This window comes from Helobdella robusta, assembly GCF_000326865.2.
Source record: "Helobdella robusta unplaced genomic scaffold HELROscaffold_24, whole genome shotgun sequence".
Taxonomy (NCBI): Eukaryota; Metazoa; Annelida; class Clitellata; order Rhynchobdellida; family Glossiphoniidae; genus Helobdella; species Helobdella robusta.
The window spans coordinates 654,909-673,980 of NW_008704261.1; the positions used below are offsets into that span (position 1 = coordinate 654,909).

At 31.8% G+C, this 19,072-nt stretch overlaps 3 protein-coding genes across 3 annotated transcripts; all 3 read left to right on the forward strand.

Moving 5' to 3' along the window:
• Positions 1-504: 504 nt before the first annotated feature.
• HELRODRAFT_191752 (hypothetical protein) lies at positions 505-3,389 on the forward strand. The gene is made up of 7 exons (XM_009019246.1): positions 505-644; positions 798-887; positions 1,091-1,148; positions 1,214-1,354; positions 1,466-1,630; positions 1,712-1,930; positions 3,289-3,389. The coding sequence occupies exons 2-7, from the start codon at positions 869-871 to the stop codon at positions 3,374-3,376; spliced, it is 690 nt and encodes a 229-aa protein (XP_009017494.1). The 5' UTR covers positions 505-644; positions 798-868; the 3' UTR covers positions 3,377-3,389.
• Positions 3,390-5,844: 2,455 nt separating this feature from the next.
• Positions 5,845-7,383, forward strand: HELRODRAFT_172578 (hypothetical protein; the record flags this gene model as incomplete). The annotated part of the gene is made up of 2 exons (XM_009019247.1): positions 5,845-6,496; positions 7,007-7,383. The coding sequence occupies 2 exons, from the start codon at positions 5,845-5,847 to the stop codon at positions 7,381-7,383; spliced, it is 1,029 nt and encodes a 342-aa protein (XP_009017495.1).
• Positions 7,384-12,237: 4,854 nt separating this feature from the next.
• On the forward strand, positions 12,238-13,767 carry HELRODRAFT_172579 (hypothetical protein; the record flags this gene model as incomplete). The annotated part of the gene is made up of 2 exons (XM_009019248.1): positions 12,238-12,898; positions 13,463-13,767. 2 exons carry the CDS (start codon positions 12,238-12,240, stop codon positions 13,765-13,767), a joined length of 966 nt encoding a protein of 321 aa, XP_009017496.1.
• Positions 13,768-19,072: the final 5,305 nt, after the last annotated feature.

Sequence of the window (19,072 nt, forward strand, 5' to 3'; positions counted from 1 at the left end):
TAGTGGTAAGGTGTCTGGTTCTGAGGTTACAAGGGCTACAGTGCAGTGGTCAAATGCATGGATCTCCTATATCGTCACATGCGTTGTGTAGGAGATCGTGTGTGGATTCACCACGCGTATTCATATGCACTTAAAGTGTTGTTTATGCCTCTTAGAATTAGTTAAAAATGAATTAACATCATATGAATTGTTTGTCTATGATAAGTTGAAATAAATGAAAGAGAGAGAGAAAATCATTTTCAGTGGATACATTAATTACTACAGTTGTATATTTGTAATGAACCAGTTGTCGTTTCGTTTTGAATTTTGCTTTTGTGTCGTGTTTTAATGGCGTTCGATAGCAGGTCAGTATTAAGAACGCAACAAAACAAACGAAACGACAGCGGTATATAAACATGGTGTATTCAACTGTGTTGACAAATTTGACAAATCTCTTATTTGTATTCTAGTAAGGTGTGTTATTGTGGTTGTTAGTTCAGTTAGATATTTTCTTTAGTGCCGACCGTTCAACGTTAAATTTACCGTGATTTTAATTAATTTGAGATTTTACCGTGATTTTAATTAATTTGAGATTTTACCGTGATTTTAATTAATTTGTGATAATCACTATAAGCAGCTTAAGCATAAAATTTTTTATTTGCGTGGTTTAAAGTTTTTATATTTTGATTTAAAATAAAAATTATTGGATTTTATTGTTCAAAAAATTATAAGCGAATTTAATCTGCAAGTTTTGTAATTATTTTATTGAGAAGTGCGTAAAAATAAGTAGAAAAATAATTATTATTTGTTTTATTTAGAAAACTTTTTTTAAAAACTTTGGAAAGATACAAATCTTTTTTTCTTGATTAAGAGAAAAGATTCGCTTAACATGACATGGCTCTTCTTTAGTAAGTTCCTATACACAGCTTAATTAAAATTTCATTTAAATAACGAGAGTTTGTGACGTCAGTGATGCTAACACTGTACAAATTTACTGATCCACACTAAACCGAACTATGAAGATAGGCACTCGATAATAATGACTAACTCTTTGGAATTTAGCTACCAACTACAAATTTTGTTAATATAAAACTATTTAACTTTATTAAAGTATTGGTACTTCTTGTTTCAATTGGATTTGGTTTGTTAGCTGCCATATTATTTCGTTGGTTAGTATGTAGTTATAATAGGTTTTGTATTCCTTTTTGATATAACGTATTCATTTCTACTTCAGTTCGGAAGAGTGCGAGATTTACACTAGCGGAAGCTTAAGGAGCCCACGATTACGTCTGGAGACTTTTAGATGGTATGCGGTCGGTCCACCACGGCCACCGACATATTCTCAATCAGAATTGAACGCTGTACACGAAAACAGGTTTACTACACGTTTCAATGAAAACTTTTTTGCCAGAATTACATCCATATTTCTGTCAGTTTTTCTTACGGCATTATAATTGAAAAAGAATGAGACTGAAATTTTTGTTAGATGTGATAGAATAGAGGGAAGACCAAGCCTGGATACTGTGGGAAGGACGACTCTCAACCAAAGAGCAAGAAGTGAGGGTGATTTAGATTTAGGTCCTGTTAGAAACCCGGCGGCGCAACTTGCACGGAATTCTATACAGTCATCTTCAGGTTCAGTGGCTGACAGGTTCGTTATAAAACTACATGCCAGTAATAAAGAAGTTGATGCAAAATTACATTTGAAACTCAAATTTTAAACCCACGATAGATATCAAACAAATAGAGACCGAAGCGAGCAGCAGGAAACGATCTCTGGAGAAAGAAACGATTTCCGGGTCCTGCCTCCATATTCCCCGCCTCCATCCTACCATGGTTCTAGTTATGCTATCCGTGTACATGACGATTCGAGTGACGATGATTATTCGCACAGGAGGCGTCCGCTTTTCAGACTTCGATGTCCTCTGTGTTGTCCAGCGTGGTGTGAGAGGTACTACAAACGCATTTTAGGGCTTGCGCTCACTATTGATATCATTTTTATTTGTTTGATTTTTTATTATACGAAATCTTCTTGATCTCTTTGCAGTCATTACCAATATGAGTAAATGGTTTTCTCTAGGGAAGCACACGTTTACCTCTCACATTATTTTTCACCAATTGCATCGAGAGGGATTGTGCTTCTCTTATTGAAATTTTTAAAAACATTTATAAAATCTTATTTTACTTGATTACAGTAGAAAACTTTGTTAGAGTTTATAAAAATCAAAACTTTATGAAACCTTGATTATGAAACCTCAATTTTCAAACCTACATAACGCACTGCAAAGCTCTATCGCCAGAGTTATGAAATACTCTTAACAAACTTTTTTTTAGCAATTTTTGAGTAAAAAATACAGGTTTTTAAAACAAAACAATAGACTTCAAATAAATTTTTGGCTACTAAAACAATAATTATACAAAAAAATTTTTTGGCAAGAGTATAGGTCAAGATTCATCCTTTCCATCAGGCAGACATTTTGTACTTGTAAAGATATTTGTGTGAAAAAGTTTAATTGAAATCAACAGTCTTAACCAACCGGAAAAACTTAGTTTTTTAATTTAATATTCAGGTGCAATGTTGATAGCAAGCTAACTGAATTGTTTTTAATTTACTTTCAGCATCGTACGTGAGACTGAGTTACACTCATTTATTTAGTGTCAAATGGATTAAAAATCATGCCCGCCTAAGTATGAACTTTAATATAGACTGTTTGTAAAATGTTGAAAAATGAATAATAATAAAATCAATTTTAATTTCATGTACATACCCTATGGCAAAGCAAATGAAACCTAGCTAACACTTTTCTTCGACGCATATACCCATATCCAGAGATTGGGAAATACAAAAATATGTAATAATCGATTTGCACTCAGTAAATTGTTTAAAATAATGAAAGGACATACCAAGGCACAATTATCTAGTAAACAAAACGCATCCTCCAACCTGTTAACATTGCCACAAAACCTTAACAATACGGCATATCTTCTCATGTGAAAAATCTTAAGTTATAAAGCATAAATATTCTATATCTGAAAATATCTCTGACAATTTTCAATCATTTCAAATTCACATCCTCTCGCCTCATGCTGTCAATGATGCACTGGAAACCCTTTTTCTCAAATGCATTATTGACAGTAAATCATACTTCATCTGCGCCATCTATCATCCATCAAATCACCCATCTTACGAAGTCCTCTCTTTGCTTGGTTCCATCGAGGAATTCTTCAACAATGCGTTGAGGAGCGATACAAAGCTCATCCTTGGAGGTGACTTCAATCAACTTGACCGGCATTGCATCCTTCAAACAGGTCTTCTACACTCTATATTCTGGAGTCCCACCCACCAAGGTCACAACCTCGACAGACCACAGGACCTGAACATCACTCACACTTATAAGTCACTTATTTAAAAGTTAATTGTTGCGTTAGTTTGAATTTACTGGAAATAAACGATTAGTTGATTTCTTCTGTAAATAAAGTTTAATAACTAATAATAGTTGATTTCTTCTGTAAATAAAGTTTAATAACTGTTTGGAATATTTTATTCAATCGAGGATTTGAACCCGTCGCATCGTAAATCGGTTACGACAGCGAGTATTATAACAATACTATTGTATCGTATCGGGTTGTAACGTATCGTATCGTATCGTGCACAATACTTTCTTCTTTCATGGTTTGGTAGAGAAGAATGCACCCCCGCAATCTCCCCAGGACAGGATCCACCACTGGATGAGTGCTAATGATTCAGTGTTGATTCAACTCAACCAATACTGATTTACTTCTTTTAGATTACTTTTTGGACGATAATTTCATTGAATTGAATTGAGGGTCATTGGCTCGTTTGCTTAGTTAGAATAATATTTTATTGACATTTAGTACATTCAATTAATTAAACTAAATTTAATTAATATTAATAGGCAGTTTAATAGTTAATCGAATAAAATGAAACCCGCAATTACTGCAATGGGATGAATGGCCGCGTTGAACCGTCTGTTTAAATTTGGCCGTATACACATCTAAACGGGTTATAAGGATTGTTATTATAAATTACTTTCGTTAATTTGTTGTTCAACTAATAAATATTGTTTTTAGATTGAAATTTTTTAAAATAGATATGTATTATCAAGTTGTCTATAAAGTAATTAAAATTAAAATTTTTGCAATGTTTTTAAAAAAATTTTTAAATTTGTGTAAAATGACATTAAAAAATCTAGCGATTAAACAAAATTTGCAATATATTTTTAATTAGTTTCAATCGCTTGAAGCAATAAAAAAGTTTTATAATTTTTACAATATTTTTTTATAATAAAGTAAAATTATTAATTATTTTAAAACATATTAAATACTACAAATCAATAAATATTTCGACAACGCTAATTTTTGAATTTCATAAACACCTTAAATAAAAAACGAAAGCTAAATATAAATAATAAACTAAACCGGCCATGTTGCTCCTTGAGTAAAAGCCCTTTGAGTTTTGAAGCTGGTCACACGCATATTGAAGCAAAATTCGTCCTATATATTTTTTGTTACCGGATTCATTTTATGATTTTATGTCCAATCAATCAACGTTTGCTGATGAGATAGAATATTATATTCTAGGACATTACAATATGATATAATTATATTTTAATCATTATTCATAAGATATTTTATCATTTATGATTATTTTTATGTTATTTATATCATCCTCTTCACCACCACAGTCACAACCGACATAACCATGATGATGAAATTTGATAGAATGAAAGTTGGGTTTCTGAAATTTAATGCAGTTAATGGTATTCACTGTTGTTGCAGTTGAAGTTGTTGCTGGTTGTTGGAGTTAAGGGTTTTCAATGAAATTTAAATAAATAAAACTAAACATTCAAAAAATTTGTTGTAAATTTATTTCCTATTATCAGTATTATCAAAATTTGTTCATCTTGTTAAGTCAGATGAAATGAAAGTTTAGTTTTTCAATCAACTAAACTTAACGCAGATTGTGTTGAAAAAGCAAAGGCGACAACGTAACACGGCGCGTATGCAAATTATTTTTTCAAATGTTCTAAACAGATTATACAAAGTTATCCACGCGTGCATCATTGCTCATCATCATTTGCATAAAACGAATACATAGAAACTATTGCTACAAAACTGAACACGTGCAAGCACTAATTTTAAGTAGAATGAGTGTTCATTTTATGCTAATTCATTTTTATATTTTAATTTATTTTTCTGTCAACTTTAAACTAATGCTAAGCAGAAGACTTGTTAATAATATATTCTAAAATATGTTAATGATTAGGCTAACAAAGACATGTTAATTAGATAATGTTCAAGTTTGATGGAAGTTAAAAGGGCAATTACTAAACAAAAAGCTGGCTGTCAATCAATTAGAGGTGTCAAGTTGCACGCGCTGGCAGAATTCAAGCAATTAGATGCAAATTAAGATAAGAATGTTTCAATTGGAGATCAAAGAGAATTGATTTTCCAAGGTGAAAGTGTTAGGTTTTCGTGATTTTAAAGCCTCTATATATGCTAAGATTTTGGAGTTACATTTAACAAATTGCAAAAAATTTTAGATAGTTTAGTAGAGTATATATAACAGAAATTTGAGATCATTTTCAAAATTTTCAGAGCATTTTACAACATATTTTCAAAATAATAAAAATTTTTTTTAGAAACTATTCAATTTGTTTAAACGTGCTATCAGCATTTTGCATAATATAAAAATTTAATTTCCTGAAATATTGGAAGGAAACCATTTACGACGCTAATATTTCCTAAAATAGTTTTGAATTTTCCTTAATTAGTTGAAAGTTTTAAAATTTATTCAGTGAAAAACAGGTTGATATTTCTAAAAATTGGTTTAATTTAAAAACCATGGAACCTAGGAACAATCAGAAAAGGGTAGTCGAAATTTGTAAAAATGGAAAGCTGCAGATATCTCAGCATTTCGACGAACAAAATATAAAATGCGAAAACCAACATCAGGAACAAGAAAATCAGCAAACAAAACAACAACAAGACCAACAACACCAGCAACAACACATCTGCCAAGAATGTGAACGATCATTTAACAGCGAAAGTGCACTGAAGCAGCACTCGAACATTCACACTTCACTGAAGCCATTCATCTGTCCAACATGCTCCAGAGCCTACACGCAACAAACCAGTCTCAGCAGACACATCCGGTTCAATCCAAAATGCTCTAAAAACTACAACAAAAAGAGAAACCTCCATCTAATGAACAATTACGTCACTAAAACTAATTCGACGCCAAAGTATGATGAAGGAACAAAATATGATGCTCATAATAAAAGCAGTGCTAAATTTCAAGATGATAGCAAGATGAAATCTAACAAAGAGGTGAACAACTTTGATTCACAAAAATCAACTAACAATGGGGATGATTCAAACTCAGAATGTTTAGCAATTGATTCTACTGGATCAATATCTCCAATTGAAAATAATTCTAATACATTTAGTGGAATTTTAAATGCAGAGCAAAATGATGCAACAGCGTATAGCGACAGTCTATATGCAACCAATTCACATCTAATCAATTTATCACAACATTCATTCAGTATACCACTCAGTCATTTATCAAATCATTCACTTGATAATTCATTCAATCATACATACAATAATCCACCCAATCAATTTATAAACCAATCATTCAACAATTCACCTAGCCATTCGTTTAATATACCTTTTACACATTCCCTCAACTATCTTTCAAATAATTCATCCAATTATTCTTTCAATAATTCATGCAAAAATTCACTCAATCAATTTTTTAAACAATCATCCAGCTATTCATTCAATAATTCATTCAATAATTCACATGGTTATTTCTCGTATCATTCAATGAATGCATCCAACTTATCCTTCACTCAATTTTATAATTTTGACTACATGCCAACCAATTTTCATAATCGTCATCATTATCAGTTTCAATATACATCATCACCAACATCATCATTATCATTCCAATCATCGTCATCACCACTGCCATTCCAATTATCATCAACACCACCACCAGTGCCCTTCCAATCGTCATCACCATCATCAAACTCACCGACATTTGCTAAGAAGTTTTACTCAAATTCACTTGTTAAGTGTGACGCAGATGATAACAACAATCTCAAAAGCTGCATCAACAACATCAATAGCAACGGCATCAACAACATCAACAACAACAGCAGCAATGGCATCAGCTGCAGCATCAGCAACAGCAGCTATAACAACTCTAACGTCAAAAAGAATATTGATAATATGAAGAACAACAACAATATCCTCATCAACAACGACAACTACAACATCAACAACAACAAACGGAAGCAAAATTTCTCAGATATTGAAAGTTTAGAGAATGTGAAAAGAAGAAAATTTTTTGTGGATGATATATTACAGAGCTGAAAGACAACAAACTAGTTTTTATTGACAAAATTTGTTTTATTATAATACTTCTTATTCATTTTTTTTTCTAAATTTGTAACTAAATTTGTATCTCTATTATGGTTTCATGTAGATATTTATTCATGTACGTATTCCATGTAAATAAACATTACAATTTGAATTTACACTCGTTTCTCAATGAGCAATGAATCTAAAATTAATCATTTCGTAAGAATAACATCATATAAGTTAAAACACACCAGCTATGCTCCTAATCAGCGGTTCTGAACCTTTACAGTGCCGCGACTTTTTTGATACTTTCTCCCTTTGTGATAATCAAGAATAAAAAGTATTTTTCTTCTTAAACTGAAGTATTTATAACTTTTCAGCTCAAACAGTTATGCAATGACAAGCTTCATACATAAAAGAAGCAAAACAATAAAAAGCTTTTTACATTGAAAAGCATAAATTTGAATGTTTTGGATATCCCTGGCAAATCACAATTTTAACCCTGATCAGATGGGGTACGGAAACACAAGTTGAAAACCGCTGCTCTTTGAAGTTATAATATTTCTATATTTAGAAAAATAATTTTTACTTGTCCAATTTCAATATTCTTACGCTAACAACATTAACAATGCGATTATATTAAACTGAAAAATATAACGTAAAAATATATTATATTTTTAGTGCCTAATATTTATAACGCAAATTTTGTAGACGATGGTTCAATTAACTTAAAAAATAATATAGTATTAAACTGTGCGGAAAATGTTGTAAAGGCAAAAAAGGATTAATTATGCACCAACACTCATGCAAAATGCTTAGAGAACTCCAACTTGCAAACAACTCCATAAGCGACATTGACACCACCACACTTCCCTGAAGCAGCAATCCCCTCACCCATCAACTCATCCGACATCGTCGTCTTTGCCGCCTCCAACAACAGAAACAATAGAACCACCTCTATTGGGCGTCAAATTACTCAAAACTTTGGCACAATGGTCAGAAGCCAACGCTTAATTTCAGTTACAACAACAATCACTACTAAGCTACGATGGATGTTTTTCGGAAAATGATATATAACTATTTAGCCTAAAATTATGGTACAAACAAACTTTAAATGATTAACAACACAAATTATTGGGCCGCAATAACAAGGGCTGGCAATTTAATTAGTGCAACAAGCAAAGAACTGCGAGCCAAATTGTTGTCAACAAAAAAATCGAAATGTGGTGAATCAGCCGACGTCACATCTCAACTCAAACAGCAATTTTGGTGGTCCTGCAAAAGAATATTTTCTATGTGATATCAGCATTAGTTCGGAAATACAAAACAAAATGTTTATCATGTCCACTCGATTAAATCTTTATAATTTCATTTAATATTTAGCAAAATCTTAATTTGTTAAAAAAAGGGCACATTTCTTACCCACAGAATAGGAAACGATCATGACCCCTTCCAGTTTAAGGCCCATAACCTTGCAACCTACATTCTACAAAGTGTTCACATTCTTCATAAACAATCGAATTTATAATTTTTTAGAAATCAACAACAAACAAACAAACAATTCAAGCAAATAACTCAAACGGGGAATGCTGGAGTAAATAAGCAATCTTAATTTAGGTATTATTTTATATACAGAGATCGATTTTATATGAATAATCACTTTTTGGCATACAGTACAGGGTGGTCTATTAAACTCCTGGGTTCAGAAGAATCAACAAACAAACAGTGTAAATGAATACATGCTATATACTGTGGTTCAAAGGTATACATACAATATACCTGATATCAAGATCATTAATCCCAATGTCGATTTGGCTCACACATGTTGATTTATATTTACAGCTTCAGAAAAAATATACCCATTTGGATTTCATAAATATATTTTTATTATATTTGATGTAATAATACCTACGTTATTGTTATTAATAGTAATTTAATTTAATACGCACATCAAACATTTATATTTTCATTACAAGCCTTTCGTAGGTTTAACATTCCCAAACCAGCAAATTTTTCACTTACAATCAGGGAGAAAACATCAAGATGATATTTGTTGAAATGTTAAAGAATTTAAAAAATCAATTATAATTTAACCTCATTTATGCTAGATAACACCACCTAGATGTTCTTTTAAATTTATTATTTTCAAAAATTGTAAAATTGTTAAAAATACTTTGATAGATAATTTTTTATAATTTAATTTTGTGAAGTTGTGACGATTGTGATGATAATGATTGCGCGATTGAAATATGCCGCCTGTATTGTGATGATAATGATTGCGCGATTGAAATATGCCGCCTGTATATTTTGTGAAATTGTGACGATTGTGATGATAATGATTGCGTCTTTGAGGCGTGCCGCCTATATATATCTATATATTTTACTAGACATTCTATGCATGTATATTTTGTTATTTGATATGCTATATATGCGACGCTGCTGTGCTGTATCGCTTTTCGGAGTATAGGAAAAGAGTATAGATAGGAGTATAGAATTTTCTATGATATAGAAAGCGTTATGTAGATAGGGCGGTAAAAACATATAAAAGGCCGCGAGTTGAGACATAGGAGGGCTGGTCGTTTGTTATCTTAATTTTAGGTTTTGGTCTCTTGCTTGTCAGTTGTATTATTAATAGATTAATTTTGGACTTATCGTTTTGTTTTAATAAGGACAGAGGTTTGATTTGTATTATTTTGTTTGTTATTTTATTTCTTTTATTGAATAAAAGAAGTGTACACTTGAAGTTTGGCTCGGCTTAATTATTCTACCTAAAATAATGGATGTTGAAGAAGACTTGTTGATAGTTGACGAGGTCGGCGTCTCTAGTCAACAAGCAGGGCGCGAACAAACTTCCGCCCGGCCCGTGTTTTCAGACCCTGAGAGGGTCTATTGTAGAGTGGCGGATCCCGGACAGGAAAGACTCCGCCGAAGCGAAGGCTCGGGTGGATATTCGTATGCGGACGCGGTTCGGGACCGCGTGGTGCGGAATTCGAATGTCGCCCGGCGAAAATCTACAATTTAATTTGCAAACTCTGTCGACTGGAAATTTTAATGTAAAGAATCTTCTTACACACATGTACATTTGTTAATATATAGATATGCAATACTCCGTTTGGACGAGTGCCTAATAACTAGCCGTCCAAAATCTACAATAACAGATTCAGAACTAACCGGATTGTTTTTATTCATGTTATATTCAGTGCGTTTTGCAGTTTGGGGTGTTTTTAAAAATTGTAGAATCGCCTATGTGCTATTGGTGTTAATTATTTTTACAATAAAACTGCAACAACAACAGCAACAAAACTAATAATAACGATATTAATGACATTTTATAATTATTATAAGAAAATCAAAAACAATTTTTTTTGTCCAAGCGATAGATACTATCTTCTGTTATTGCGTTCAACAATTTGTAATTATTGATTAGTAACTAGTTATTTATAATTGGTTTACAATTACTTTTAACAAGTTTTTAACAAAACGTTCAATTAGTTCACATTCTGTTTATGATTAGTTCATATTTTACGATTTTACGATTTAAAATTGCAATTTACAAATTTATTGGATGTCTAAAATATTGGAACAAACAATAAATAGGTTAAAATAAGTTATGGAAAAAATATTTAGACCATTTCGTTAGCCAATGGTGTTCAGTGTCAGATTGTAAACAACATGTCAGTTGCCACCAATTATCACCGTTTTGTTGAAGTATGCTGGTTCAGTGTTATCGATGATCAGATATTTTGTTTAAATCTGAGAGAATGAAAGTTAGGTTTCTGCATCTTCTGAGATTTAATGAAGTTATCGTGTTTTTTGTTGCTGCAGTTGGAGTTTTTGCTGGCTGTTTTTGTTGGAGTTAAGGGTTTTCAATGATTTTTAAATCATTAAAATTTGTGGAAAATTTATTGCCCATTATCAATATTATCAAAAATTTTTCATTTTGTCTAGTCAGATGAAATGAAAGTTTAGTTTTTCAATCATCTAAAACTCAAAGCAGATTGTGCGTAAAAAGTAAAGGCGACAACGTAACATATTATTTTTTCAAATGTTCTAAACAGATTATACAAAGTTATCTACGCGTGCATCATTGTTCATCATCATTTGCATAAAACGAATACATAGAAACAATTGCTACAAAACTGAACACGTGCATGCACTAATTTTAAGTAGAATGAGTGTTCATTTTATGCTAATTCATTTTTATATTTTAATTTATTTTTCTGTCAACTTTAAACTAATGCTAAGCAGAAGACTTGTTAATAATATATTCTAAAATATGTTAATGATTAGGCTAACAAAGACATGTTAATTAGATAATGTTCAAGTTTGATGGAAGTTAAAAGGGCAATTACTAAACAAAAAGCTGGCTGTCAATCAATTAGAGGTGTCAAGTTACACGCGCTGGCAGAATTCAAGCAATTAGATGCAAATTAAGATAAGAATGTTTCAATTGGAGATCAAAGAGAATTGATTTTCCAAGGTGAAAGTGTTAGGTTTTCGTGATTTTAAAGCCTCTATATATGCTAAGATTTTGGAGTTACATTTAACAAATTGCAAAAAATTTTAGATAGTTTAGTAGAGTATATATAACAAAAATTTGAGATCATTTTCAAAATTTTCAGAGCATTTTACAACATATTTTCAAAATAATAAAATTTTTTTTTAGAAACTATTCAATTTGTTTAAACGTGCTTTCGGCATTTTGCATATTATAAAAAATTAATTTCTTGAAATATTGGAAGATAACCATTTACGACGCCAATATTTACTGGACTAATTTTTATTTTCATTAATTATTTAAAAATCTTAAGATTTATTTAGTAAAAAGCAGATTAGATTTCAAGAAAGTAGTTTAATTTAAGAATTATGATTCATAGCAACAACCAGGAAAGGGTGGTCAAAATTTGTAAAAATGGGAAGCTGCAGACGTCTCAGCATTCTGCCAACCGAAATTTAAAACGCCACAACCAACACCAGGAACAAGAAACACAACAAGAAAATCCGCAAACACAACAACAAAACCAACAACACCAGCAACAACACATCTGCCTAGAATGTGAACGATCATTTAACAGCGAAAGTGCACTGAAGCAGCACTCGAACATTCACACTTCACTGAAGCCATTCATCTGTCCAACATGCTCCAGAGCCTACACGCAACAAACCAGTCTCAGCAGACACATCCGGTTCAATCCAAAATGCTCTAAAAACTACAACAAAAAGAGAAACCTCCATCTAATGAACAATTACGTCACTAAAACTAATTCGACGCCAAAGTATGATGAAGGAACAAAATATGATGCTCATAATAAAAGCAGTGCTAAATTTCAAGATGATAGCAAGATGAAATCTAACAAAGAGGTGAACAACTTTGATTCACAAAAATCAACTAACAATGGGGATGATTCAAACTCAGAATGTTTAGCAATTGATTCTACTGGATCAATATCTCCAATTGAAAATAATTCTAATACATTTAGTGGAATTTTAAATGCAGAGCAAAATGATGCAACAGCGTATAGCGACAGTCTATATGCAACCAATTCACCTCTAGTCAATGGACCGCGACATTCATTCAATAATTCATCCAATCATTTATCAAATAACTCCTCTGATAATTTATTCAATCATTCATACAATAATACACCAAATCATTTTGTAAACCAATCATACAACAATTCATCGTTTAATAATTCATTAAAACATTCGCTCAATCATCTTTCAAATAATTCATTCGACTATTCTTTCAATCATTCATACAACAATTCATTCAATCCATTTTTAAACCAATCATCCAACAATTCATTCACCCATTCATTAAATACTTCATTCAATAATTCACATGGTTATTTCTCGTATCCTTCAATGAATACATCCAACTTATCCTTCACTCAATTTTATAATTTTGACTACGTGCCAACCAATCCTCATAATCGTCATCATTATCAGTTTCAATATACATCATCACCAACATCATCATTATCATTCCAACCATCGTCATCCTCACTGCCATTTCAATTATCATCATCATCACCACCATTGCCCCTTCAATCATCATCACCATCATCAAATTCACCAACATTTGATAAAGAGTTTTACCCAAATCCACTTGTTAAGTGTGACGCAGATGATAACAACAACCTCAAAGGCTGCACCAACAACGTCAACAGCAACAGCGTCAACAACATCAACAGCAACAACAACAGCAACAGCAACAACAACAACAACAACGGTAATATGAAGAAGACCAGCGACGACATCATCAACAGCTGCAGTAGCAACTGTAGCTGCAGTAGCAACTGCAACAACAAACGAAAGCATAATTTTTCAGATATTGAAAGTTTGGCAAGTGTGAAGCGGAGAAAATTTTCTGTTAATGACATACTACAAAGCTGAAGAACATCCATTTATGTTTTTATTGTTAAAATTCATTGTTATTTTACTTTTCAAATTTGTAATCCCATATCCTTTTGATTGCTTCATGTGGATATTTTCCCATATATGTATCATTTGTAAATAAACAATCCAATTTGAATTTAATTTCATTTCCTAATTAGCAATCCATCAAAAATTATTGAATTCGTTAAAAAAATAATATCCCAAAATTTATAACACATTAGCAAAATTCTTTATCAGCGGTTCGTAACCTTTATAAAGCCAAGACCATTTTGATACTATCCTCTAGTTGGGCGACCATTTTGATACTATCCTCTGGTCGGGCGACCCTTTTGATACTATCTTCTAGTTAAACGACCCTTTTGATACTATCCTCTGGTTGGCAACCATTTTGATACTATCTATCTACTGGACTTCTAGATAAAAGTCTGCTTGTGATCATTTGCTGCGCTACGAAAGTAAATAAATGATTTTTATAATTTAAATTGAAATTTTAAAAATTGTTGTTAGAGTAAATTAGGGTCTGTTTATTAATGATGGTTGAGGAGGTCAAAAAGTCTGTGACTGCTCCTGGCATGTAGGATGGGGACAAAGCTTACGTGACAACGGGTTCATCACTCTTTCAAATCCTATCGTGGGTTAATAACAAAATTTTGTAGACAGACATATCTTCAAAATAAAAAAATTACATAATAGGGTTTCGTCTGTGTTATGAACAGTTTCAATGTTCAATCGTTCTATAGTGGTGTAGATAATTTGCATTAAATTTTTTAAACTGTTTACAACTGAACGGCGTCTATCAGAAAAGCCGAAAATTGTGACGTACCTGAGGTGGGATTTTCAAAATTGGGCAATCTAGGGCAACCTCTTGCCCCAGATTGTCAACAAAAACGCAATAAATGCGTTGGTATTCTTTATGGTCAGACTAATTTCTACAGTATGATTGTTTTATTAATAAGTTTGTTATGATTGACAATAAATTTGCTCAATATGATTTTTATTATCAATAAAGTAACTGTGAATATCACGTTCCAAGTTATGTTAAAGTGATTTGCCATGGAGAGGTGGACAAAGTGACAAAGTGACATCTGTTGAAATTTGAAAGTTCCGATGAAATTTTTCGGTAAAGAATAAAATTCATTCACAATCGTCAATAAGCTTCAAAAAACTGCTTGCTTCATTCCGAGTCGCATTGAACGCAAATTTTATTATTGTATAATTTTATTTCGTGTTTGTATGTGTGAAAGAGAAAGCTCGTCGTGTGTGTGTTGTGTGTGTGTGTGATAATTGAAAATAACTGAACGGTAAAAGAGTAGAAAATTTTGCAATATTAATAATAAAGTGTCAAAAAATTTGAATTTATTCAACGATATATTTATTTATGTTTTTATATTTACTTAAATTTTTATAATTATTTTTATTGTATTTTATTTATTTTTTCATAAGTTAATCAGCATGTGCATTTACGAAATGTTCTGAAGTGTATATTATTATAAATATTGTCGTGAATAATAAATTATGTAGTTTTTTTGACAAAATTCTGAAGTGTTTATTATTATAAATATTGTTGTGAATAATAGATTACGTAATTTTTGTCAAGTAATGTGTGTTCTATGTATAAGTATATGTGTGTATGAGCTTGTGTGTGTGAGTATCGGTGGAAGTGTGTGTGTGTGTGTGTGTGTTTGTATTTGTTGTTATGATTGAATCGAATGAAGTGCAAATTTTATATTGGGGGATGTTTACTTAATTAACAAGTCAATGAGTATTATTTGCCCTCGTTTCGGAGGCTTAACTGTCAAGACTGACTCAACGTAAACAAAAAAAGTGTTTATTTCATCAACTTCTACATATAACTTTGCCTGAGTTTATGTTTCTTAATATTAGAAAAATTTCATTACTTTAATTTTTTCAGTGTGATTTTGTTACCAACAGCTGTTCAGAGTTGAATTGTTTTATAGTCGCTATTATTATCGCAAAATTATTCTTCTGTATGATCCAACTATTCTAACTTCTATTTAATAGGTATGGTCGTCGACAGGGTAGCTCAGACGGTAGAAGTGCCGTGTCATAAGTCACAATATTGTAATGACCTGGTTCGAAACTAACTCAGAAAGAAAAGATAGATAAATAAAGAGAGATATATTTACTATTGATTCACTGGCATATTTATTTTATAAGGTTTTTCAAGGTTCTGTGAAGAAGTTCAAATAAACTTGCCGCACTGCCCGAATGCTCAACAGGTGAGCTATAAATATAAAGATCAACGCAGGCCTGCTGTGTCGAGTGCTAATAAAAATTATTCCATAATTACGTTTTGAAAAATAATAATAATAATAACAATATTAAAATTAATAATAATAACAATGTTAAAATTGAAAATAATAACAATATTTTCCGTTTCGGCAATAACCATGGAGTTTAACATAAACAGCTAAATCAAGCTTTATAAACTGACTTTTTTCATTTTTTTCAACCTCATGATTCCGATTTTGTCAGAGCCCTTATTAGAATGTTGAATAAATTGTTGAGATTAGTTTTAACCAATTTTAAAAGGTTAATATTGAACATATTCATATAGCCAGCAGGACAAACCTCTAGTTTTGCAGCCAAATAGCAAAGGTCAATGCATGTTTACAGCAAGTTAATTAGCATGTTGGAAACAACAAATGGAGGGACTAGAAATTTTTGATGGGCGAAGCTAAAATAAGTTGGAAAAAGTTGGTCATCATTTTTACGCCATTCTATAAATTTTGCTATTAAAGGCAGCAGTATTCTAACTTGATTTTATTATTCTGCTAAAGGGTCGAAACGGTTTCTACCTACTTATGAGGGAAGTTTTCATTGAAGCAAACGTTGATGGAAATTGCTGACAATTTGGAGTTAAGTAGCCTTTCAACGATAGACTCAACACAACGGTATTTTTTGCAGTTCGTATTTATTCAAAAGTTGCAGTCTAACATGACGAACAGCGCTGGTTCGGCAGAATTGACATCTTCAGAGCTTAAATAAACCTAAGACAGTTTCTAGTCTTTGAACTTTTTAATTTTTATATAGAGATTTGGTTCGGTTTAGCCTTAATGACTCTAGCAAGTTAAATTTCCAAATTTTTAATTTCTTGGAGGTTTCAGCCTCAAAGCTCCCTGGCGTCTACGCCCATGGACAAAACCAACCACCCCGTCATAACATCATCAACCTCTGGCGAAAAACCACCACCAATCTATCACATCATATTAATAGATTAATATTTAAAGTACTGTTGCAACCTTGCAGTGTTTGTTTTAAAAACCTATCATAATATGAAAAGCTTCCAAAGTAATCAGATGAATAAATTTACTTAATTTTTTCAACAAACAACATATTTGATTAAAGTAGATTAAATAATCATTGCAGATAGACGAATATAAATGATATGTAAACAATGATGGTGGAATAACCAGTGTTGCATGGTAGGGTGGTCGATAATGTTTGCTTGTTGCATGTCTACTGCTTCCTAGTTTTTATTTATATTTAATTATATTTATTTATTTATTTATTCAAAACCAAAAAACTGCACAATAAAAAATTGCAATCAACGGTCTTTGGAGACCAAATAAGAAAATTAACTCGTATAGGCCACAGTGTCACTTCAGTGAAGGGGGAACAAAAGAGAAGAGGAAAAATAAAATGAACGTCAGAGCTGTTATGTTAAGTAATGAGTAGTTACTGTGCGTCCTTTGACAAAATGCAACCGAAACAGTGAAATGAAATTTAACGAGTAAATCGGCATAAAAGTGGGGCAACAAAATATACGAATATCTCGAGGTATGAAATTGAATGAATATGAGAATAAAATCGAACCCTATATTAATTAATCACTAAATGAAATCCCTCTTATATCGTTGCGTATCATCAACATTGTTTTTTCGCTCATGCCATTCTTAGCATTGTCATCATAAATGCATATTATATTCTGTCATCATCTTTATATTCCACCTCCTCCTCCTCCTCCTCCTCCTCATCACCATCATCATTATCAACGCTATCATCATCATCATCATCATCAACGTTATCATCATCATCAGTATCGTCATCATCATCAACGCTATCATTATCATCAGTATTGTCACCATCATACTCATCATCATCGTCATCTTCACCAAAGTAATCGCAATCATCATACTCATCGTCATAGTCATTATCATCATCATCATCATTTGGAATCTACCACCCTTTATGGGCCGGATTGTTTGAAAAGTTATCCAAAATTATTCAAATTAGAATTTCAAGAGTTTACTTCACTGTTACTATTTACCAACGCTTCATAAAAATCATCATCATCATCGTCGTGTCATCACCATCATCCTCCTCCTCCTCCTCCTCCTCATCATCATCATCATGGCCATTGTCATCATCATCATCATCATCGTCGTCGTTGACAAATAATTTTAACATCTATGATTTTAATTATGTGAATACGTCTCTCAGCCAATCAAATTATTTCTACTTTACAACAGCTATCAATTAAAGAGCATTGTTTTAGTATTGTCTCGTCTCGTTTAGTTACTGTCCCGTCTCGTTAAGTTACTGTCTCGTCTCGTTTAGTTACTGTCTCGTCTCGTTTAGTTACAGTCTTGTCTTTTTGAGTCACTGTCTCGTTTCGTTAAGTTACTGTCTCGTCTCGTTTAGTTACTGTCTCTTGTTGTACCAATCGTTTCGAATTATTGAGTGACACGAAATTTTTTCATTACACGTTGCACGCAGGTTTAATGATATACTTATTTTTAGTTTATAAAAATAACGTTATTAATACTGATACTACTACTACAACAACTACTACTACCACTACTACTACTACTACTACTACTACTACTACTACTACTACTACTACTACTACTACTACTACTACTACTACTACACCAACAACTACTACTAACTACTACTATTTCTACTACAACTATCTTTTCAAGTTTATAATTATAGTAATAATAATAGTACTACCACCGCATTGGTGGTAGTACTATTATTACTACTACTACTACTACCACTACTTACTACTACTACTGCTACTACTACTACTACAGCTACTACTACTACTACTACTACTACTACTACTACTACTACTACTACTACTACTACTACTACAGCTACTACTACTACTAATAATAATAATAACAATAATAATAACAATGAAATAAACCTTAAGATTAAATCAAGTAGGATTGGCATGAAAATATTACGTAAAAATAATTATACAAAACACATAACAACAACAACAACAACAGCAGCAACAATAAAATTTTTATTGATTACTTTTATTTTCANC